The sequence below is a fragment of the Megascapheus bottae genome, chromosome 27 (genome assembly GCF_031878675.1).
Source record: "Megascapheus bottae isolate mThoBot1 chromosome 27, mThoBot2.hap1, whole genome shotgun sequence".
NCBI lineage: Eukaryota > Metazoa > Chordata > Mammalia > Rodentia > Geomyidae > Megascapheus > Megascapheus bottae.
Window position 1 is genome coordinate 12,630,860 of NC_143535.1, and position 25,094 is coordinate 12,655,953.

A 25,094-nucleotide genomic window follows, 5' to 3' on the forward strand; every position below is an offset into this window, starting at 1 on the left:
CATCTATCTGGCAAATATCATGTAACCCTTCTATTAATTACAATAAAAATATATGAAAAAACTACTGAAAAAAAAGAATGCAGAGCTCAATATTCGAGACACAGAAAAGACATCCAGTGTCCCTAATTATTTAGTCTGCGGGAAAATGGAAACTGTCAACACATACGAAACAATCAACACACTTGGACACTGCCAAAAAACCCCACTAGATCCCTTTACAATGTAATGAATGTGAGCTGAGGATTAGTCATTCACTCAGCTATGTTATGCTTAGGAAAGAACTATATTTCCATCTGTAAGCATATACTCTTTCTAATGCTAAGACTCCTAATGTAAAAATGAATTTCTGACCTTTTGAGAACCTTCAAGATCAAATGCAATCTGCTTCTCTCTCTGTCTCTCTCTCTGCCTCTGTCTTTGCCCAGCCCTCCCTTTTTCCTTCTCTCTCTTCCTCCTTCCCTCCCTCTCTCCCATTTCCCTCTGTTCTTCCCTCTCACTATCTGTTATTCTAGGCATATTTCTTTTGTACCCTTATGCATACAATGCATGCTTTTTTCTATTACAGCTTGAGCTTCTTCATGGAAATCTTTGTTTAAAGAATGTCAAAATGCAAAGGTAAACGATCATCCTCAATAAAATCAAATGTTAGGACAGTTTCAGGCAGTGAAAGAAAAGCATGCAGGGAGAAGAGAAAGGTTTACCTGACATAAGAGGAGGGAGGAAAGAGGATCTACACATTTTAAACAGGAAAGAAGCTACCTGTATGAATATGAAATTAGTTTAATTCAACTTCTTCTGATTCATTCTTTTAATGAGAAGAGGTACACATACTAAGAGATCAGAAAAATGAAACAAAATAAAAGGTGAGGGTGAGACAAAATGAACGGAGAAAACAGTCCTGAGGTGCCAGATATCAAGACAATGTTTAATCATTACATTTTCAAAAAATGTTCCCAAAGAGAGAAACTAAATTTGGCCACTAACAGGTCAATTTTATGAATAGAGGGGCTTTCCCAACAGGAAACTAGTTCTGAGCAGTAGTTTCACAATGTAACCAGAAGTTCCACCCCTTGCAACTCAGGAAACTCTGGTCCAGGGACTTTCATTTTCCAGCAGAAGGATCTCTCCAGTGCAGCAGGAACCAACTGAGGCTGTTTGCTCCGGAATGGCTGGTGAGTTGGGGGTCTCTCTCCTGAACTTGGAGTAGGAATGTTTAGAAAACATTCTACTCATTACTTTGTGGCAGTCAGAATCTAACAACAGAGGACCAGAGAAGTAGTGTAAAAGTAGAATTTTTCCCCTGTTTACTTGTGTGTATTTATGTGGATTTAGATGCTGAGGAGAGTATGGTATTCAGATGTGTTTGGATGAGAAAGAAGCTAATCCCTATTGTTTTCAATTTATGGCCAGACAGGGTCTGCCTCTAAGCCTCTAAGCCAAGGAATTAGACATACCAGTTACTGGATTGAATAAGGGACTATTAGACATGTGGAAAGACTGAAGGGTACTAGATAAAATCAAGAGGCTTTATGAATATAGAAAACCTAGAGTCTGGAAACTGTTAATTAAAATTCTCAAGGAATAGTATTCAGTAATATTCCAGAACATTATAGCCGTCTTTTTTTTCTGTAACATCAACCTCAATTCTGTATCTTTAAAAAAACCCACTAAATATACCACAAAAATTTTTGATACACTTACTTCTGCATTACCACCTCTTCATTCTTTTAAGTGAATATTTAAAATTATGTAATTGTAAATAATGCTGCAATGAAAATGGCAGTGCTTCTAACTTTAGTGTGGCTCTGCTTGTGGTCAACTGGATAAATTCCCAGGAGTGGAATTGCTGAGTCATAGGGAAACTATGTTTAGACTTTTGAGGAAACTTCATACTACTTTCCAGAGTGATTGAACAAGTTTACTTTTCTAGCAAGAGCATTAATAAAGTAGCTTTTACCTATATCCTTGCCAACATTTGCTACTGTTAGTGTTCTTGATAATGGCCATTCTAACCAGGGTGAGGTAGAATCTCAGTGTTGTTCTGATTTGCATTTCCTTTATGACCAGAGGCACTGAACATTTCTTCCATGTGTTTATTGGTCATTCCTACATCTTATTTGTTGTTTCTTTGAGGGTTTTTTTTTTTTTTGAGCTATAAGTACAACTTGGAAATGGAGCTCCCTCTGATGCAGAGCTGATAAAAATCATCTTCCATTGTGTGGGGTTTCTGTTTATCTTGTTAACTATGTCTTTTGTCAGGCAAAAACTTTTAAGTTTGATGAAATCTCATTTATCCAGTCCTTCTTTGAAATTGTTGAGGCCTGTGCCAGGGAGTCCTAGTCTTTCCGTACTCCTTTCTGTAATATTTTCATGGTTTCTGGGATTATATTGAGTTCTCTGATCCATTTTGAATTGGTTCTGGCACAAGGTGATATATAAGGATCCAGCTTTAATTTTCTACATGTGGATGGCCAATTTTTCCGGCATTATTTATCATAGGCAAGATAAGGAATCAGGCTAGATGCCCTGGACCAAGAAACTATGGTATATGTATACAACAGCATTCTACTTATCCATCAGAAAGAATGATACTGTACCATTCATAAAAAAATGGGAGGACTTGGAAGAACTATTAAAATGAAGTAGGACAGATCCAGATAAAAATAAGTTGCATGCGTTCCCTCATTTGTAGTAGCTAGAATGAACTTATAAATCTACATGTAAATGTACTGGATGGTAGAAAATGAATATATACACTGATAACTTATACAAGTCTATAGGCATTAACAACTAGACAAAAGGAGAATATTCTAGGAGAACAAAAAGCTGCTATACCTACATGCATCTAATCATATTAAAATAACATTCATTGAAATAAACTCCAGGAAATGGAAATAAGAGAAGTTTTTTTCTTTTTTTTTCTCTGTTTGATCTTTTCTTTGCCTTTTGTCTTCTCTGTCTTTGGGAAGCATAGAAATGGTCAGAGAACTAGTATATCTCCAATTCCTTCTTGTAAAGTTTTCAGAGTGTTGGCTTTTACCTCCAGGTTTTTGATCCATCTGGAGTTAATTCTAGTACAGGGTGACAAAGAAGGATCCAACTTTAGTTTTCTGCAGGTGCTTAACCAGTTCTGCCAGCACCACTTGTTGAAGAGGCTGTCTTTCTTCCATTCTATTTTTTTGGGTCCCTTGTCAAAGATTAGGTGGCCATAGGTCTGTGGTTTAATATCTGGGTCTTCAGTTCTATTCCATTGGTCTTCAGGCCTGTTCTTGTGCCAGTACCAAGCTGTTTTGATAATTATAGCTCTGTAATAGAGTCTAAAGTTTGGTATTGAAATTCTTCCTGCTGTGTTCTTTCTGCTAAGAAGTGTTTTTGCTATACGGGGTCTTTTATTATTCCATATGAAATTTTGGATTGCCTCTTCTATTTCTTTAAAGAATGACATTGGAATATTGATGGGTATTGCATTGAATTTGTAGATAGCCCTTGGCTAGATTGTCATTTTCACGATATTGATTCTTCCAATCCAGGAGCATGGGAGGTTTTTCCATTTCCTTAGTTCTGCTTTAATTTCCTTTTCCAAGGTTTTAAAGTTTTCATCAAAAAGGTCCTTTACATTCTTAGTTAAGCTAATTCCTAGGTACTTTATTTTCTTTGAGGCTATTGCAAAAGGAGTTGCTTTCCTGATTGCTGCCTCATTCCTCTCACTGTTGGCATAGAGGAAGGCAGTTGATTTTTGGGGGTTAATTTTATACCCTGCTACCCTTCCAAAATTTTGAATCAGCTCAAGGAGCTTGGGAGTGGAGTCTATAGGATTCTTTAAATACAGGATCATGTCATCTGCAAAGAAGGAAAGTTTTACTTCCTCTTTCCCTATTTGGATCCCCTTTATGTTTGCTTCTTGCCTTATTGCACTGGCTAGGAATTCTAATACTATGTTAAAGAGGAGTAGAGAGAGTGGGCATCCTTGTCTCTTTCCTGATTTTAGAGGGAATGGCTTTAGCTTTTGCCATTAAGTATAATACTAGCTGTGGGTTTGTCATACACAGCCTTTATTATATTGAGGAATGTTCCATGGACTCCTAGTTTCTCCAGAGCTTTTAACATAAAGGGGTATTGGATCTTGTCAAATGCCTTTTCTGCATCTATTGAGACAATCATGTGATTTTTGTCCCTGCTCCTGTTGATGTGTTGAATTATATTAATTGATTTGCATATGTTGAACCAGCTTTGCCTTCTTGTGATGAAACCTGTTTGATTATAGTGTACAATTTTTTTTGATGAGTTGTTGTAGGTGGTTGGCCAGTATTTTGTTGAGAAGTTTTGCATCGATGTTCATCAAAGAAATAGGTCTATAGTTCTCTTTCTTTGATGAATCTCTGTCTGGTTTGGGGATGAGGGTTATATTGGCTTCATAGAATGAGTTTGGTAAAGAGCCTCCATTTTCAATTTCATTGAAGAGCTTGAGGAGTATTGGTGTGAGCTCTGCTTTGAAGACCTTATAGAATTCAGCTGTGAATCCATCTGGCCCTGGGCTTTTCTTAGGTGGAAGTTCTCTTATTGCCATTTCTATTTCAGTGCTTGAAATAGGCCTGTTTAGTTGGGTTAGTTCTTCTTGGTTCAGTGTGGGTATGTTAATATTGGCTAGGAATTCATCTATTTCTTCTAGATTCTCAAATTTGTTAGCGTAAAGGTTTGAGAAGTATTCCCTCATGATACTCTGGATCTTGGTAATTTCTGCCATGATATTACCATTTTCGTTTGTGATTTTGTTTATTTCGGTATGCTCCCTTCTTTTTTTGGTAAGATTTGCTAGGGGTTTGTCAATTTTGTTAATTCTTTCAAAAAACCAACTCCTTGTTTTGTTGATTCTTTCTATAGTTTTTTGGATTCCAATTCATTTATTTCTGCTTTGATTTTATAATTTGCTTCCTTCTAGTGGGATTAGGGTTGGTTTGTTGCTCTTTTTCCAGGAGCTTAAGGTGAGACATTAACTTGTTGGTTTGCAATTTTTCCAGTTTGTTATTGTAGGCACTCAGAGCTATAAATTTTCCTCTGAGTACTGCCTTTGCCGTGTCCCAAAGGAGCTGGTATTTTGTGTGCTCCTTTTTGTTAAATTTCATAAACTGTTGGATTTCTGTTCTGATCTCTTCAATGACCCATTGGTGATTCAACAATGTGTTGTTCAATCTCCATGAGTTACAGGGTTTTCGTTGGTGGAGATGGGTGTTCAGTTCCAATTTGATGCCCTTGTGGTCTGAGAGAGTGCAGGGAATAATTTCAGTGTTTCTGAATCTGTCCAGGTTTGTTTTATGGCCTAAAATGTGGTCTATTTTGGAAAATGTTCCATGTGCTGCTGAGAAAAATGTATATTGTGTTGTTGCTGGGGGTGGAATAATCTGCAGATGTCTGTTAGATCTAGTTGGTCTATATAGTTGTTCAATTCTACGGTTTCTCTGTTGAGTTTTTGCCTTGTTGATCTGTCCAAAGATGAGAGTGGTGTGTTAAAGTCACCAACAATAACTGTGTTTTGATCTATGTATGGTTTCAGTGAAAGTAAAGTTTGCTTGATGAAGTTCGGAGCTCCGGGATTCGGTGTGTAGATATTTAGGATGGTTATGTCCTCCTGGAGGAAAGATCCCTTTAGTAGTATGTAGAAACCTTCTTTGTCTTTTCTTACTAATTTTAGTTTGAAGTCTATTTTATCTGATATGAGGATGGCAACTCCAGCCTGTTTATAGGGGCCATTAGCTTGATAAGAGTTTATTCCAACCTCTCATTTTCAAAAGGTGTTTGTTTTTTTGGGTAAGATGTGTGTCTTGAAGACAGCAGAATGATGGATCTTGTTTTTTGATCCAACTAGATAATCTATACCGTTTAATTGGAGAGTTAAGTCCATTGATATTGTGAGTCAGGATTGAAAATATTTATTAGTTCCTGCCATTTTTACAAGCTTTCATTAGGGCCTGTGTCTGGATAGGTCGAAACTTTCTTAATAAGGACCAGGATTCACAACAAATCAGAGAAAGGCTGGATAAGTGGGACTGCATAAAACTGCAGAGCTTTTGTATGGCAAAGGACATAGCTAGTAAACTAATTAGGAAGCCTACAGAGTGGGAGAAGATCTTCACCAACCATACAACAGACAAAGGCCTCATATCTAAAATATATCAACAGCTCAAAAAATTGAATCAATCCAAAACTAATCTCCAAAGTAACAACCATCCCATTAAAAGAGGGGCCAAAGACTTAAAGAGAGTCTTCTCTGAAGAAGAAACAAAAATGGCCTATAGACACATGAAGAAGTGCTAAACATCTCTGGTCATAAAAGAAATGCAAATCAAAACAACTCTAAGATTCCACCTCAGTCCAGTTAGAATGTCCAGGATCAAGAAAACTAATAACAACAGATGCTGGAGGGGATGTGGCCAGGAGGGATCACTACTACACTGTTGGTGGGAGTGCAAACTCGTTCAACCACTATAGAAAGCAATATGGCAGTTCCTCGAAAGACTAAACATAAAGCTCCCCTATGACCCAGCAATTCCACTACTTGGCATTTACCAAAGGTCCAGAAACAAGGACATACTAAATCCACCAGCACAACAATGTTCATTGCAGCACTATTTACCATAGCAAAGATATGGAACCAACCCAGATGTCCCTCAGTTGATGAGTGTATCAACAGATGTGGTATTCTATGCTGCTGTCAGAAATGGAAAGACTTAGAAAGGATCATATTAAGTGAAATAAGCCAGACTCAAAGGAACTTAGGCTCAATGGTTTCCCTCATTTGTCATAATCAGTAGAAACCTTGGACTCTACTAGCAGAGATCTGCAATAGAGCAAAATCTTGATACATAAGGCCATATAGTATGAAGCTAATTGAAAGGACCTCCAGGATATTGAAACAAAAGCCATATAACGAATGATTGTTGTTCTTAATATACTATGTTGTCTCTCATCTCCTTTGCTGTCCCTTGGTTATCTCATATTGTTATAGTATCTCACTTTGTTATTTGATATATTGAATTTATTTGTATTTGGTTATTTGAAATTTGATAGGGAAGGGGGGAAAACCAAGACGGGTGGGGGTGGGGGGGGTGGGAGGGAAATGGGTACCAAGACATGTGAAAGGGTATCAATGTATGGGAATTAATGCACCATCTATCTGGAAAATATCATGTAACCCTTCTATTAATTACAATAAAAATATATGAAAAAAAAGAAATGGTCAGAGAAGGATGACCAGATGCAACAATGATAATCAACTATTTTTAACTACGTTAAAAATTAACTACACATACAATTTTTGGGCAGGGAAGGGAGGGGCAAAACTGGAAGAGAGAGGGAAAGGGTGACACTGTTCAAAAAATGTACTCATTACAAGATGTATATAATCCCTCTGTATATTACCTTTATAATAACAATAAAATGCATAAAAATAAAATTATGGAAGTATTTTGTAGTTACCAACTAAAAGAAGATACTGAGAGAAACATTATAAAATTTGTCTTAGGTAAAAGGTGCATTTGGCAAAGTGGTCTCAGGCTGGCCTGATTCAGAACTCTTCATCTTCATTTTCTCCAAAAGTATTCAAATAACAATGTGTGTCTGATCATTGCCATTTCAATGTGTTATATATTTCTGCTTACGTTATAGTTCTCTTTCAAAGCCCAGCTCCACTAGCTTCCTGACTGCATCACAGCTTCAAGATTTTCTGCTTCTGGTCATACTGCTCCCTCAAGAACAGAGGTTCCCTTCCTGAACTTAAGCCTACAGCTTCCACTAATCTTTCATGTCTCACTTTCAAACTCCTTCCTACTGTAGAATGCCAACTCCCACCTATTGCTATTTAAATGAAAGGACCTCCAGGATATGGAAAAAAGAGCCATATAATGTGATTGTTGTTCTTAATGTACTATGTTATTTCTCTTCTCATTTGTTGTCCCTTAGTTATCTCATATTGTTACAGTATCTTACCTTGTTATCTGGTACATTGTATAAGTGTTTATTTCTTTATTTGAAATAGGATAGGGAAGGGGGGAACACAAGATGAGGGGAGGGTGTGGGGGGAGGGAAATTCGGACAAAAACATGACAAGGAGTACCAATGTTTGTGAAGAAATGCACTTCTATCTGGCTAATATAATATAACCCTTCTATTAATTACAATAAAAACTTTGGGCCGGGAGTTTGTCCTAATGGTAGAGTGCTTGTCTAGCATGCAAGAAGACCCGAGTTCTATTCCTCGGTACCACATACATAGACAAAAAAGCTGCAAGTGGTGCTGAGGCTCAAGTAGTAGAGCTCTAGCCTTGAGAAAGTCCAAGGACAGTGCTCAATCCCTGAGCTCAAGCCCAGGACTGTCAAAAACAAAACAAAAACAAAAACAAACCCTCCCCCAAAACCAAAACCCCCCCCAAAAACCTTTAAAATAAAATATTTTTCTTCTGTATATGCTAATAATAAAATAAGCTTATTTGCATATCATCCATATCAATATGCATATCAATATCTACTTGTAAGCCTTGATACCTGTGAACGTATCTACCACATAATATTTCTACAACTATTAAATAATCATTTACACACAGATGCTCACTGATTATTGGGAAAAGAACAGGTGAGCAAATACAATGTTGCTGTACCTCAAAATTTCCAAGTTGCTCTTTCTCAGTAATCGAACTTACCTAACATGCTAGTAAACACTGAGATTCTTTTTTTTATTGTAATTAGTAAAAGGGTTACATGATATTTGCCAGATAGAAGGTGCATTAATTCACATACATTGATACCCTTTCACATGTCTTGGTACCCATTTCCCTCCCACCCCCCCCACCCCCACCCGTCTTGGTTTTCCCCCCTTCCCTATCAAATTTCAAATAACCAAATACAAATAAATTCAATATATCAAATAACAAAGTGAGATACTATAACAATATGAGATAACCAAGGGACAGCAAAGGAGATGAGAGACAACATAGTATATTAAGAACAACAATCATTCGTTATATGGCTTTTGTTTCAATATCCTGGAGGTCCTTTCAATTAGCTTCATACTATATGGCCTTATGTATCAAGATTTTGCTCTATTGCAGATCTCTGCTAGTAGAGTCCAAGGTTTCTACTGATTATGACAAATGAGGGAAACCATTGAGCCTAAGTTCCTTTGAGTCTGGCTTATTTCACTTAATATGATCCTTTCTAAGTCTTTTCATTTCCTAACCAATGGGTCGATGTCATTTTTTCTGACAGCAGCATAGAATACCACATCTTGTTGATACACTCATCAGTTGAGGGACATCTAGGTTGGTTCCATATCTTTGCTATGGTAAATAGTGCTGCAATGAACATTGTTGTGCTGGTGGATTTAGTATGTCCTTGTTTCTGGACCTTTGGTAAATGCCAAGTAGTGGAATTGCTGGGTCATAGGGGAGCTTTATGTTTAGTCTTTCGAGGAACTGCCATATTGCTTTCCATAGTGGTTGAACGAGTTTGCACTCCCACCAACAGTGTAGTAACACTGAGATTCTTTAATAGTAGGATCATGCCTATATTTCCTCATTTTTGCTTACATCAGTGTGTGATTCAACAGTGAATTACTAAAGACCACTTGAATGTCACAAATAATATAGACTTTTTAAGGCTTTGACCTCGCAGAGCTTAGAAAGTAAAAGTGGGTTTCTGACATATAGACTTAGAATTATAGTAATGTGGAGAAAAATTCTGAGATAGGGAAAAGCAAGATATCTCAGGAGCACATGCCCTTCTTCTTCATGCAACCAGAGAGCATCTGGAAGGAGTCCTTAAAGAAAGTACTAATTAAGACTTGAAATATAGAGGGCACAATAGGAAAGAATGAGTTGGGTAAGAAATTTAAAATGTAAACTAAGCCTAAGTAGGATTTTCTAGAAACTAAAAGATGGAAAAATATAGCAAGCAAGGTATTAACAGTATTGGAATATGAGGAAGAATGGAAAGGCCTTACTTGATATTGATTGAAAAGCTTTGTAGTAAAGAATAGATAAAGAGGGAAGATTTTTATAAGCTTGTAGTTATTGAGAAAGGAAGTACATTGGCCTGAATAGAAGGACATAAACAGAATCAAAAGATGCTGTCAGATTTGGTGAATATTTATCAGAGAAAGTCAATACAATATGGATTGGACAGAAAATGAGATAAAGAGAAATGAAGCAAACAGGTGTACTGCCCCCGCATTCCAGGTTAGAAATTATTTAGTAGCAAGACATGAAAGAGGAGAATCAAAGTGAGCAGTTTTGTTTTAAGTGTTAAATTTGATGAGCATCTGGGTAATGGTAAAAAGATATCTCATTGACTATTGCGTATACAGTTATCAGAATTGGGACCTTTATCTACGTTGACTTGGTAAATTTGAAAGTCATTTGTTTCTTATTTAAAGCTTTCAATTGGTACAATTATTTAAAGCCTACAATTGGTAGGCTTTATGATTATGCAGTTTATGAAAAGAGGATGTTAGGCAAAAACCTCATTTTAAAATTATATTACTGCAGTTGAAAATTTAAATTGCAGGCTTTCTGTGTAAAATATGGTGTTTTAAGATATATGTTGGGTGATGTCTAAATGAATTTAATTAACGTATGTATTAATTCCTATGCTTGTGTGTATGAGAGAGAGAATACTTAAAATGTATTCTCTGAAAAACAAATAATCTATCACTATTAACATACTTCTTCTAAGGAAATGTTATATGCAATAGTTCATATCTCCCTAACTTTCTTTCCTCCATCACCAAACCCTGGTAAGCACCATTTTACACTTGATTTCTAATTTTGTATTTTTAAAATGCACATTTAAGTAAGATCATACAGTGTTTGACTTTTAATACTTTGATTTATTTTACTTAAAGTTGTCTTCCATTTTTGTCCATGTTTTCATACATTTCATTTTGCAGAGTGTCATTTGGCAATATCTGAATAGTATTCTATGTATACATGTACTATACTTTCACAAAAGTTTTTATAGTATTTGTGAGACTCAAGTAAAGCAAAATAGGTGCCCCATAAATTTTCACTATTGTTACTAATGCAGTGCCATGGTTAACAAGAGAATATGCTACACCAATAGAATTTGAATCCTAATTTGCATAATATGGTTTTATGAAAATTAAGGTTTATGCAATCTTAATTAACACAAGTTATCACTTAAATGATATTTATTTTTATGTTTTTTAAAATTTAAGATAGAAAAAATAAATATCCTACTCGCTTATTGCAAGGGTTTGGTATAGTGGTATTTATAAAGAACATAGAATATAGATGATAAATGATTATTTTGAAATTATTTTTCTACGGGTATTACTTTTATAGTCATATAAAATGCTCAAGAGACGATGCCTTTTATTAAATTAATTGATATTAAATAACATTTTTCAAACCAAATATATTTTGGCATGTATTTAAACAGGTTAGACTCTTCTTCGGGTACAATAAAAGATATGTATACTTGGTTGCAGAGAGTTAGCTAAAGTAGGATGCACTCTAAGGGCATTTCACATAATAGAAGCTGTGTCTAAAGTTCAGGATAAATTTGTTAGATGTACATATAGCTGAACAAATTTTCCTGTTTCTGACAGAAAGCAATCACAGGAAAAATCCACTTAAGATGGTAGAAATTGTGGGCAAAAATCTTCTCACTAGTGTTTTGGAAAATCTGGTACAAAACGATGTGGTAAAATTTGAGGAAGAGGACAAAGAGAAATTTAACAATGCTGAGTGGAGAGATAAACGCTGGGTCTTCGTGGATGCTTTGCAGCGGAACCCTGCAATGGCAGGTCACGTGCTAACAGAAAAAATCCTTAATGTGAAGTCAAAGAGCCATGATGTAAATGGTAAGACTAGAATAACTTCCAATGGATATCTCAAAATTTCTAGACCCTCAGTATCTTCTTGATTTCATGATCATTCTATTACTGAAGTACAACTTTCATTAAAATAATCAGTCTTTTTTAGAGCCCCTTTATCTTTAGCAGGGTGAGATCCAATTCCCCAAACAAAGTCCTTTTGTTTAGGATGTAAACAGAAATAATTAGTATAGAAACATTGTAGAAAAAAAAGTTAACCTTAGATTCTGTTATTATGTGAATTCAGTGACTTTGTACAAGTATCTTAACCTCTTCAGACATCAGTTTTATCATCTATAACATGGGGACAATTCCAATAATCCTTCTCATGACTAGTAAGGTTGCTAACATACTAATGCCAGGCACCTGATAAATGCCAAAATATTATCATTCATCTGAAGCTCCTCCTACATATACAATATTTCTCCTCAAATACTTCCACAGTTTTCCTTTCCTTTCTTCAATTCAAATACACACACACACACACACACACACACACACACACACGCACACGCTCATTTCGTATCTTGGAGTTTATCTTGCTTAGCATCATCTGTATGGTCATTATGTACATAGCTATTGAGATATTGTGACACCCTGCTAGGAATATCCTAGATATGTACTGATTATTACCAATGAGGGAAACCATGGAATGTATGTTTCTTTGGGCAGGCTTACTTCACTTGGTATGATTATGTTTAAATTCCTTCTACTGCAGGCTGGTTATGAGAAACTCACTTGGGGCACAGAGTCCACAGTATTTTCTGTTATACAATGACAACTTTCTTTTATGTTGAGTTTAATATTGTATATACACAAACATTTTCTGTAATACCTAGAATTATGTCAGCATATCTCTATCTCTCCAAAAACTAAGAAAGTAAAACTTTGCCCTGGCATAAAATATCACTAATCATTAAAGAATAACTTTCTTGAACATCTAACTTTAAAACTTGATGACAGATAAAGGAAATTTTTTAATTTAATAAGTCAGACTTTTTCTGATATAAGTAATTTCTGAATGACACAGAATTCAAGTAATGTGATTGTGTGTTTTCATGTGAATCACATTGAGTCAGGTGAGGATATCATTCCATGAAGCAGCTACAAACTTTATGGGCCCTTGAATTATGAGTAGTAAGGCATGTCACAATGATACTATTTTGGATACATTAAATAAAACTTATTATTAAAAATAATTTTCTCCTTATATTTAATTTTAAGTGCGGATATTAGAAATTTTAAATAGAAAATTTTATCAATTCATATAATTTTTTTGGCCAATCCTGGGGCTTGAACTCATGGCCTGAGTACTCTCCTTGGGCTTTTGCAAAGCTAGAGCCCTACCACTTGGGCCACAGCACCACTTCTGCCTTTTTCTATGTATGTGGTACCAAGAACTTGAACCTGGATTGGATCTTCATGCATGCTAGGCAAGTACTCTCCCACTAGGGCAAACTCCTGGCCCCTCAATTCATAGCATTTTCTAATGGATAGCATCCTGAAAAATACTTAATATATTTTTTCTTAGAAACGATGTTAAGTCTACTTGGATGAGTATATTATACCAAAGTTAAGCAAATGAAAAATAAAAATTCTTGGGACCAATTTGGTCCCAAATAGTAGATTTTCTTCCAGAAAGATGAGAATCCATTTCCATTTTGAGTGCTTCTATTTTTCTCTATCAATGACTTTTTTTTCTCCATTGTTACATATCTGTTTATTTTTAGTCTCCATATATCCAAATGCCTTCTCAGAACTTCTCCTTCTTTTAGTATTCTGAAGTACTTAATTGAGTTACAGAAGCAGAAAATATAATTTATCTTTGTTCATGTTTCCTAAAGCAGCTGAACCAGCAGAATCTACTGATGTCCTCAAGCTTTGCCCCCGTGAGGAATTCCTGAGACTCAGTACAGAAATGGCTGATGAGGTACTATGCTTGTGCATGGAAGTGAGGGAAAAAAAACAACTGATCTCAATAAGATGAAATGTCTTAAATCACCAAGTTTGGGAGAAAGGGACACTGATAAGCTTTCTAATTGAGACTCAAAAAATAGCTGAAGTGACTTCAGTCAGATTCTAATTCTCCTTCAACTCGATGATAAAATGTCCATTAATTATTCAATTATTAATTCTGTTTGGAATTTGTGGGAAATTTAATTAATAATCATAGTATAAAAATGTTTACTGAGTTGAAAAGACTATACATGAAGGATTTTTAAACAGTATCATGAATGTTTGAGAAACATTATATATTTATATGTTAAGAAAATATACCACAGTTATATCACAAAACACAAAGGATCTATTTTGTCCATTGTTATTGGAACCAGGGCAAATTAACAGTAAATTTGATCTGCAGCTTCAGTTCTAAAAAGATTTAATTAGATGTAGATAAATTTATAGAAGGTGTAAATTATTCTAGCTTCTTTGAGATTCTTTAATAACTGTTCAGGGTATGCTCTGTTCCTTCCTCTGGGCACCAAAGAGAATGGAAGGCAGTGTCTTCTGATAGAGTTCTGGGGAGAGGAAGCCACACAAGACCTAGTAAAGCAATGCTGATGGGCATGTGGTGTGTTCTCTGACTAGTTATTTTTGAAGCACCTTGGATTGAATTAATCCTGTAATGTACCATGGGTAATTCAAAGCTGGTCTAGGAATATGGGAGCTTCACGGAACACTAGTAACTTAACTTCATTGAATATCCATTTTTTGTAGATCTATCCCATAAAGGAAAGAAATAACCGCACACGTCAAGCTCTCATTATATGTAATACAAAATTTGAGCACCTTGCTCTGAGGTATGGCGCTGACTTTGACATCAGTGGAATGAAGGGGCTGCTTGAAGACCTGGGCTATGCTGTGAGTGTAGAAGAGAAACTAACAGCCAGGGTAAGAGCTCCTTACTCACTGCAGTCTTAATAAATATTCAGTACATTTTTTTGCTGTTGGACAAAACTCTTAACAAGCACTAGGCACAGGCCTTTGTGTTTCTGTGTAATACACAAATTATGAAATTAGATAGATGAATCTCTTTTTAAATTTTAGGCAAGTATATTTCTTTTAGCTACCAATATCTTTATAACATATAAGTGGAGAAGTGAAATGTATATCCATACACACCTTAATTCTGTAGTGGAATAATTGTGATTTATCTCTAGAAATTTGTAGTAAGATGTATTAGCTCTGATTTGGTATGAGAGCTCTTTCTGGCACTGGGAATAATTCTGTAAATGAGACAGTTAATGTCCAACTAGACTAGAGTAAAAAATATATATATATACATATATACACACACATATATATACATACATACACACATATATATTTATATAGCTTCAAATATTTGATTTCTATATGTGTTTATAAAAATGAAAAGAACAAATCATTTGACATAAATGGAGTAAAAACAGAAATGAGAAATTTGAGAGTAATGTTCAATGAGGTTCAGCAGAACTTCTTTTTTGAAAAGATAGCATAAAAGTGAGATAGGGTTATGAAGAATGACATGCTTTTGGCAAAGTGAGTGGGAAGTGTTTTCCAGAAAGAGGGAGCTGTAAGTGCAAGGGAGAACTTGAGAGTTAGACATACAAAGGAAAACAGAGGGAACACCAGCAAGGTGGTCATCTGAAGAAGGGAGTAATAAAAAGTGGGGTATAATCACTCCTAAAGTTTGTTTTTCCTAAAAGCACGTGGGAAGGGATTTAGAGAGAAAGTTTTGTGATATCTTTATCACCCAAGGCTCTCATTTGGTAAATGAGAAAAATGTGTAAGTTCAAAGGAAAAAGTAGTATGAATGACATAAATAGATGCATACATATTGTGAAGACAGTTTACAGTATGTCAGCAGGAGAACAAGCTTGGAAGACACAGATCAAGAAAGGTAAATAATAAGTATTATTGATTAATCACTCTGACAAGAGCCTTATGTATATTTCATGCTGTCGACAGTAGATTTAGAATGTCAGATAAATTTTACTACTTGTTTTACTGCCATAGACACTGTCCTTTTCCAGGATATGGAGTCAGTGCTGAGAGCTTTTGCTGACCGACAAGAGCACAGTTCTTCAGACAGCACATTTTTGGTGCTTATGTCTCATGGTACCCCTGATGGAATCTGTGGAACTATGCATAGTGATAAAACCCCAGATGTGTTGCCTTATGAAACCATCTATCAGATATTCAACAGTTGCAATTGCCGTGGTCTAAGAGACAAACCCAAGGTCATTATCATACAAGCTTGCAGAGGTGGTAAGTTCAAAGATGAGAAATCTAAAGGTTATGAATGTGGTTGCAGATGATCATGAAACATATTATACCTAGGTGATCCCATCTTACAACATATCTTGTTCAAGTACATAAATTTAATTATTAGGAAATTCTAATTGATAAGTCATCAGATAGATAAGTCACCAAGACAAAAAGTCAACAAAGCTCACTTAATTTAAATACACCTCTTACCAACTAACCTGATATATGGCTACACAAGAGACACAGAATATACTAACAGGTATAGAACAGACATTCTTTTCATTAGTGCATATCAAATTTTCCAAAATGACCATATATGAGATCAAATGAAGACCTTTAAAAACTTAAACAATATTGAATTATTTCACTGAATTATTTTATCAGATAACAAAAGTATGTAACCAGAAAATCAGCACTAAGAGAAACTATAAACACATGACACTTGGACAACTGAACAACAACTCATTGAAGAAACAATGAATGATTTAAGAAATTGTGGAAAATTTTTCATTTTCTTTTCTTTTAAAATTATATTTTATTTTGTTGTAAAGGTGATGTACAGAGAGGTTAATGACATATGTAAGGTAATGATTACTTTTCTTGTTAAACATTGTTTTCCCATCCCTTATTTTTTCCAGCTTTCCTTTCCCCAACTCCCTTTCCCCCCAAGTTGTAAAGTTCATTTCCAACATGTCTTGTGAGTATCTCTGTTGCATTGGCTCACCCTTTGTCCTTTGTCTTACAATATCCTTCTTTCCCTTCCTTTCCCCAATTCAGATTATACACACACACACACACACACACACATACACACACACACACACACTCACACGATACAGGGTACCAAAATTCAATAGTGACAACAGGGAATAAACATTAAGAAAACAAAATCAAAACAAAGAAATAGGAAAATACCTTCTTGTTTCCATATCTTGGAGTCCACTTCAATTAGCATCATTTTGTATGTCATATGAACATAGCTGTTGAGCTACTGTAATCTTCTGCTAGGACATATATTAACTACTGCAAATGAGGGAAACCATGGACTCTATGATTCTTTGGTTCTGGATTACTTCACTTAATATTATTTTTTCCAAGGCTTTCCATTTCTTTATGAATAGAAGAATAGAATTCCAGTGTGTGTGTGTGTGTGTGTGTGTGTGTGTGTGTGTGTGTGTGTGTGTGAATGTGTTTGCACATGCCAACATATTTTCTTGATCTATTCATCCTCTGAGGAGCATCTGGGTTGGTCAGTATTTTAGCTATGATAAATAATGCTGCAATGAGCATAGTGTGCTGGTAGCTTTAGTGTAGCCTTGTTTGTTTTCATTTGGGTAAATGCCCAGGAGTGGGATTGCTGGATTGGCTATACACATGAAGAAAAGTGTAGTTAGACCCCTTATATATCACCCTCCACTAGAATCTTTTCCAAATGGATCAAAGACACTGATGTAAGTACAGAAACCCTGACACTATTAATCAGAGTCAGTGTAAAATAGAAATATTTGTATACCTGTCTCTATACAAGCATTAGAAGCATTAATCATAATAGCTGATATACAGAACTCAAACAAAAGTTACATTAAGTGGTGACTAGATCAAGAAAATGTAGTGTTTATATACATTGGATAAATTATCTAGCCAACAAGAATAACATCCTGTCATTTATAGGAAGGGTGATGAACTTGTAGAGCAAGTGTTCAACAAAATAATCAAGGCACACAGAAAAATACATCTTTTGCTATGTGAGGAAACTAACAAATATACCCATAAAAGTAAGGATAAATATCAGTGAATGGAAAATGTTCTATAGGGAAATAGAATGATGGAGGAGGAGGAGGAGGAGGCAGGGGAGGAGGAGGAGGAGGAGGAAGAGAAGGAGAAGGGGAAGAAGGAAGGGAAAGGGGAAGAAGGAAGGAGGAGGAGGAACAGGAGGAAGAGGAAGAAGGAAAGAGGGAGGAGAAGGAAGAGGAGGAAGAAGGAAAAGATGACGACGACGATGACAATGATGACAGAGAAAAGAGAGGACATATGACCAAGGCATAATATATTCATGTATAGGAAAAACATTAAATTTATATATACAATTAATATGTTCATGATTATAAAAATGGTATAGAAACAGAGGTCACTGAATAGTAACAGCACATTATTATCACTCATGCATTACTGAAGCTGGAGTAAGTAGGGAGTTTACAGAATACGTAGGATTGTATTTGAATTCTCACTTTTTCTTTTTGCCTCTGTTGCCCAAATGCATCATGCCTATGGGATGATTCATTTTGTTTTCATTTTAATTGAATAATTTAGCTAAAATCTGGAAGCTAAGCTTTGTGTGTTGCCAGGTAAGGAGTTAAGTAGTTATATTCAGTTTATACAAAGACATCAACAAATTAGACTGTTAAGAAAAAAAATCTCAATAAGAAATAGAGTAAATGAACTGCAGAGACAACTCTCAGAAATGGCTAATACATGTCTGTGTGCATGCATATATATATATATATATATAACTTTCAATATCCCTAGTTTGAAATAGAAAAGCAAATGAAAGTATTTCAATTCCAGTTTTCCCAAGTTATGAAGAAAATAAACAACAATTGCTGCTCAGATAAGGGAGGAAACCACATGTATGACTGATGTGAATGTCTGGAATGTCTGGAGATTAGTATGGAGGTTCCCCATAAAACTAAAGCAGACCTGCCTTATAAACTCGTCATATATAGAAAATACATATCACGGAATACTTCGCTATTTTAAGTGGTTCTTGTGGATTTGTGATACTGTCATTACTTGAGCATGATTCAATCTATTAACTGGTTCAATAGCTAAAGACATTAGAAAAGAAAGGCAAAATGGTGTGTGTGTGTGTGTGTGTGTGTGTGTGTGTGTGTGTGTGTGTGAGAGAGAGAGAGAGAGAGAGAGAGAGAGAGAGAGAGAGAGAGAGAGAGAGAGAGAGAGAAACAGACAGACAGACAGAGACAGAGACAGAGAGTAATTAGAATGAACAATTAAAAAAGAATTAGGTGGGAAGTTGTGATATCTATATCGAGGGAGAAACAGTAAGGACAAAGTTGCTGTCTCTAGGAAGCCCTGGAGGAGTGTGGGTCAGAGATTCACCAGCAGCCCTGGAAGACAACTCTTTCCAGTCACAGAAGCTGGATGAAGATGCTATTTCTCTGAGACACAAAGAAAAAGACTTCATCATTTTTTTCTCTTCAACACCAAGTATGTATTTTTCAGTTTTACACTGAGGTTACAATTCAGTGATTCTAAGAAATGAGATGAGATCTGTTAAACAAGAGTCTTAGAGAAATTTTGATTACCCTCAATGTATTTCAAATAAATAATATTATGATGGGAGGACAGAGACATTCCCACTTTAAAAAGTGTAGTTTGAATAGAAGTGCTGCCCTTTATATCCATAGCCTTAAAAGAAATTATTAAAGCAACTGAATAGAAGGAACCTTCCATTTTAAACACTATTTAAACATAAACAACTGATTCTGTTTCCTACTGAATCGACTGAAGGTATTGGAGTAGATATTTAATGGAATTCAGACCCAATTGCCTTCTTTCTATACTTCCTTTCTGATTCTACATACAGTTGTGTAATCGTACAGCCCTTTAGGCATGGAAACATCCTTTTAAAAGATCAGGAACAAGATCTGGTAAGTTCTATCAACTCCATAATAATAGTATTTTACATCTAGGTAATTAAATTATGTTGTGTTAGTTTTGTTTTTCTAATGTTCAAGTTGTATTATCTTTTTTCCCTATATTTTATTGTAATTTATAGAAGGGTTACATTATATTTACCAGATAGAAAGGTGCATTACTTCACAAACATTGATACCCTTTCTCATATCTTGGTCCCCATTTCCCTCCCCTACCCCTGCCCCTCATCTTGTTTTCATCCCTTCTGTATCCGACTTCAAATAACCAAATACGCATATACACAATATATCAGATAACCAGGTGTAATACTGTAATAATATGAGATAACTAAGGGACAGCAAAAGAGATAAGAGATAACATGGTACATTCAGGACAACAATCACTCATTATATGGCTTTTGTTTCTATATCTTGGAAGTCCTTTCTTTTAGCCTCATTCTATATGGCCTTATGTATCTTGGTTTTGTTCTCTTGTAAAGCTCTGCTAGTAGAGCCCAAGGTTTCTACCGATTATGACAAATGAGGGAAACCACTGAGCCTATGTTCCTTTGAGTCTGGCTTACTTCACTTAATATGATTTTTTCTAAATCTTTCCATTTCCCTACAAATGGGACGATGTCATTCTTTCTGACAGCAGCATAGAATTCCATTGTGTATTGTCTAATCTTATTGCTAAATCATTTTAAAGAAGCAAAAGGAACATAAAATTTTCTATTCAACAAAATGTGGTTAGAGATATTTTTAAAAATATCAGCAGAATTTATGCGATGAACATAACCTTCTCCTTCACAAGCTTTCTCTCTATGTAAAATCTACATTAAGATACAGTATCACTAGCTGCTGATACTAAGTTCTACATGGGATCTCTGCTAGTTATTAATCTTTCACTGTAAATTTGGTTCTGCTGGTCAATTTTATTTAAATTTTCAAGCCAGTCCTGGGGTTTGAAATAAGGGCTTGGGTACTGTCCTAGGGCTTTCTCAAGGCTAGTGTTCTACCACTTGAGCCACAGCCCCACTCCTGGCTTTTTCTGTGTGGTACTGAGGAGTTGAACCTAATGTTCTCTACATGGTAGGCAAGCACTCTACCACTAGGACATGCCCCTGGCCCATCAATTTTGTTTATTATATTGTGAAACAGAACAGTTTAGTCTGAGAACAATCTTGTAGGCAGGTGGTCATGTTTGTCATGCTATTATGTCATTTCTTGGTTCTTCAATGCTTGAGAATGGGAAGCACACTGTACATGGCTACAAGAATCAGAGTGCCCTCATTATGCCAGCACTTGCAATTCTTGACAGGCTTTACTCTAATACAATATCTGCCAGCTTGTTTTTGTCTCTGTTGAAAATGAGATAATGTAGTGTTATATGCTTTCTCTAGCTATGTAAAGGTTTACTATGCTGAGTTTATTTTTCTAATATAAATAAAAATAAAATAATTAGGGAAATATAATGACCAAGGCATAAAACTTTTTTCTTTATAGATAACTTGTCCTATAGAGACCCCATAAAAGGCTCACCCTTCATCACTGAACTCATCAAATGCTTCCAAAAATACTCTTGCTCCTGTCACCTAGTGCAAATATTTAGAAAGGTAACTTCTTTAATTTTCTAGTTATTCATTTAATTCTTCAGAAGCTTTTATCATTATTCATCTTTCATACGAAATGGACAAACTGGCAGAAAGAAAAATTTGAATAGTACCTGGCTAGTTTAATTCAAGAGTTTAAACTGTTTTATTATTAAAAATAAACAAACAAACAAACAAAAAACAGATCAAAATGCCACCAAGGAAGCTCTAAGAAAATCTTCCAAATACAATTCTTACAGGCCTCTTTGGAATTGGGTGATGAACTCAGGGTATCATGCTTGTTAAACATACACTTTTACTAGCCCGTTTTGTCATTTTGTCTTGGTTATTTTTGAGATATGATCTTACTTTATGCCTGAGCTAGCCTGGTCTGTAATCCTATTTGAACTTCCCGCATGTACCTAGAATGACAGACATATTCCACTGTGCCTAGTCTTTGTTCAGATGGAGTCTTGAGAACTTTTCCCCCTAGCTTCTATTCAGTCTCTGCCTCTCAAATGAACAGGTTTGAATCATGATCCAGTGGATGATCAATGATCATGTATGTAAAAACAAAACACAGACAGAAAATAGAGACTGAATGGTCTGGATTAGGGATGAGATGACTGTTCTTAAAATATTCAGTTACACAAGGCATGAAAGGTAAAATACTGAAAAGAGGTATGAGGTAACTGGAATATCCACAGTCTTGGTTCCGTGAACGACAAGATTACCACAAGAATACTGTTTACTCCCGGAATTATCTGGCATATTGTGTGAAAGGTTTCTGAAAGTGCATAAAGCTTATCTTATTTTAAGTCTGTGTTTGGTTCTAGGTCCAACGATCATTTGAAAACCCAACTACTAAAGCCCAGTTGCCTTCTATTGAACGAATAACCCTAACAAGAGATTTCTACCTCTTTCCTGGTAACTGAAAACAGTAGGTACCAAGAGTAGTTACTGAAAGCTGAAAAAAATGGGAGCATATTATTGGTGATGCCAAATGATTAAAGGAATTGATAGGGCTAGGTGTCTGGCTAAAGGTAGAGTGCTTGCCTAGCAAGCACGAAGACCTGGGTTTGATTCTTCGGTACCATATAGAGAGAGAGGGGAAAAAAAGCTGGAAGTGGTGCTGTGGCTCAAGTGGTAAACCTCTAGCCTTGAGAATGCCCAAGGACAGCTGACTTCAAGACCCATGACTGGCAAAAAAAGGAATTGATGATTTTTATAACTGAATTAATGGTCTTTGATAATATGGTTTGGTGACTGTTTGCTAGCTTTCATATATTTAACATTTCTTATCCCTTATTTCTGAGTCTCCAGTTCTGATCTGTCCTTTAGCTTACTGCACTGTTCTTAGAGTGTAGATGACAGACTATTCAGAATGTAACTTCAGACCTTCTATTACTACTCTGAAACTCATTGAAGCTCCTTGTTAAGCCTTAAACATTTTGATTAAAATACTGTAGAATGGGGCGGGGAGTTTGGCCTAGTGGTTAAAGTGCTTGCCTAGCATGCATGAAGACCCGGGTTCGATTCCTTGGTACCACATACATAGAAAAAAAATACTGTAGAATGGGTAGATTAAGTTTAGACACAATGATTACTTCATTCGTAATAGCTTTTTTCATACCATTTTGTGGTATTAAGTTCATTTTCGATGGTATTAAGTTCATTTTCAGAAAGAGTGTAAGTTGTATTTTATTTCAAAGTTTATTTCAACACTGAACATATATATCAGTTATCTCTCATATGTGCTTTCTGAATCTCAAATTGTAAAATGCTATAGACATGTCAGCAGAGCCAGCTTTCTTGCCTAATTTAATAAAAAAAAAATCCATTGGAAGATTGAGGTTTTTTTTTCACTTGACCTGGCCTCTATCAATAATTACTATATACTAGATTCAAGGCTAGATGCTGAGAAAATATCAGTGAATAAAGTTTATATTCTAATGTGTAGAGACAGATGTGATTATAGATATGGAAATTTATCATAGGTCATACAACGATGAGTTAACATAAAAATAAAGGATGAACTGACAGAATGTTGGAGTAAACTTACTGCTTGTGCTAGAAAGTATCCTATCTGAGGACAAATATCCCATGGAGGCAATTACTTTATTGCATAAATGTGCTAAATATGGTTAAGAACTGTTCAGGGACAAGGTGACTAGAGGAGAATGACTGTGGGGAAAATGGCAGAAGGAGAATCAGAGAACTGGTAGTCATATTGCATATACATAGTTTTCTTGGAGAAGAAATGATGTAACTCAGGATTTACAAAGATCAACTGTAGTAGATACCATTTCTTTCATGATCTAAACAAAAATACAAATCAAGAAGGTGGTAAGAACAAGGCAGAGAACTGAAGATATATGAGTGATAGGTGGTAGGATGAAGTCTTCAGGGGAGACCAGCTTCATTTACTACTTTTTCATTCTTCCTCAGAACCACAGCATCACAGTCTTCCATAAAGAACTGCCTTTGCCAATACAGCACATGTACTTAGCATTCGAAGACCAGCGAGTTATCCCTTGCTGCAGAATTATGGCCTGAACTCAGGGTTCTTGCTAGTCACACTTCTACCAACTGGTTTGCACCCAAGTGTAGTATTTATTACTTTCTGTTTGTAAATAAAATAAAAACAAATGACCTGAGTATTTTGGGGATTCTTTAATAGTGACTAGAAGTGAAGATTACATGGTGTATGAATGAAGTGCAATGAAATGAGATAAACTCAACAGATTTCCTGTTTTATAGCTCATATAACAGAGAGGTAGTAGAGTGAGAATTGCCAAAGGCTGAATGAGGAAGCACCCCCCCTCCTTTTCTTACAACTTCTGCTATTACAGAATACCTGATATGAGGTACTTCAGTATTTATCACGATGATGGTGGGTGGTAATGATGCTGATCATATCATGATAATGATGATGATCATGATGATCATGATTCTGTCATTTTCTTAAATTCAAGGGCCTTATGCCTTACTCAGTTTATTTGCTCACAATTGAGCCAGGTGTCTAGATTATCTTTTTGCTAATCATTTAAAGACTGAGGAACATCACGGAGTTTTCTACTTGGGAAGCTGTGAACTGCTATCCTTCACATACCAGCTTCCTGGATAAATTTGCTTGAGGGATTAAAAACAATCCTAACAGGCCCAGTTGGCTTCATTGCAACATAGAAAACAAACTGAAAGTGAACCACCTACACAAATTTGCTGGTCATGCTTTATAATAATTGATTTGTAGCAGGAAGCCATTTCCCTCCCCCCCCACCCTCACCCCTCATCTTGTTTTCCTCCCGTCCCTATCCTATTTCAAATAACCAAATACAACTATATCCAATATATCAGATAACAAAGTGAGATATTGTAACAATATGAGGTAACCAAGGGACAGCAAAAGAGATGAGAGATAACATAGTACATTAAGGACAACAATCCTCATTATATGGCTTTTGTTTCTATATCCTAGAGGTCCTTTCATTTAGCATGGAGATATTTTTCAATGGGTATGGGTTTCAATTCTACAGAATGAAATGAACATAGATGAAAGGTCCTCAATAAAAAACTTGCCAATTGAATTCAACAACAGGCTATAATAATAATACATCATTATCAAGTTGGTTTCAATCCAGGGATGCAAGGATGGTGCCGTATACATAAATAAATACATGACCAGGTTAAAGAAGAAAATAATCTCAATTGATGC

General features: G+C 35.6%; 1 protein-coding gene across 4 annotated transcripts; it reads left to right on the forward strand.

The window, feature by feature from the left end:
• Positions 1-1,102: 1,102 nt before the first annotated feature.
• Positions 1,103-24,031, forward strand: LOC150045637 (caspase-4-like). 4 transcript variants are annotated; one of them, XM_090319600.1, is made up of 9 exons: positions 1,103-1,172; positions 11,617-11,871; positions 13,728-13,813; positions 14,602-14,775; positions 15,900-16,134; positions 19,219-19,359; positions 21,294-21,403; positions 22,216-22,319; positions 23,828-24,031. In XM_090319600.1, the coding sequence occupies exons 1-8, from the start codon at positions 1,166-1,168 to the stop codon at positions 22,312-22,314; spliced, it is 1,107 nt and encodes a 368-aa protein (XP_090175726.1). In that variant the 5' UTR covers positions 1,103-1,165; the 3' UTR covers positions 22,315-22,319; positions 23,828-24,031. The 4 variants fall into 4 exon arrangements, with proteins under 4 accessions (XP_090175726.1, XP_090175727.1, XP_090175728.1 ...); XM_090319601.1 differs by having other exon boundaries at positions 13,731-13,813; XM_090319602.1 differs by lacking the exons at positions 21,294-21,403; positions 22,216-22,319.
• Positions 24,032-25,094: the final 1,063 nt, after the last annotated feature.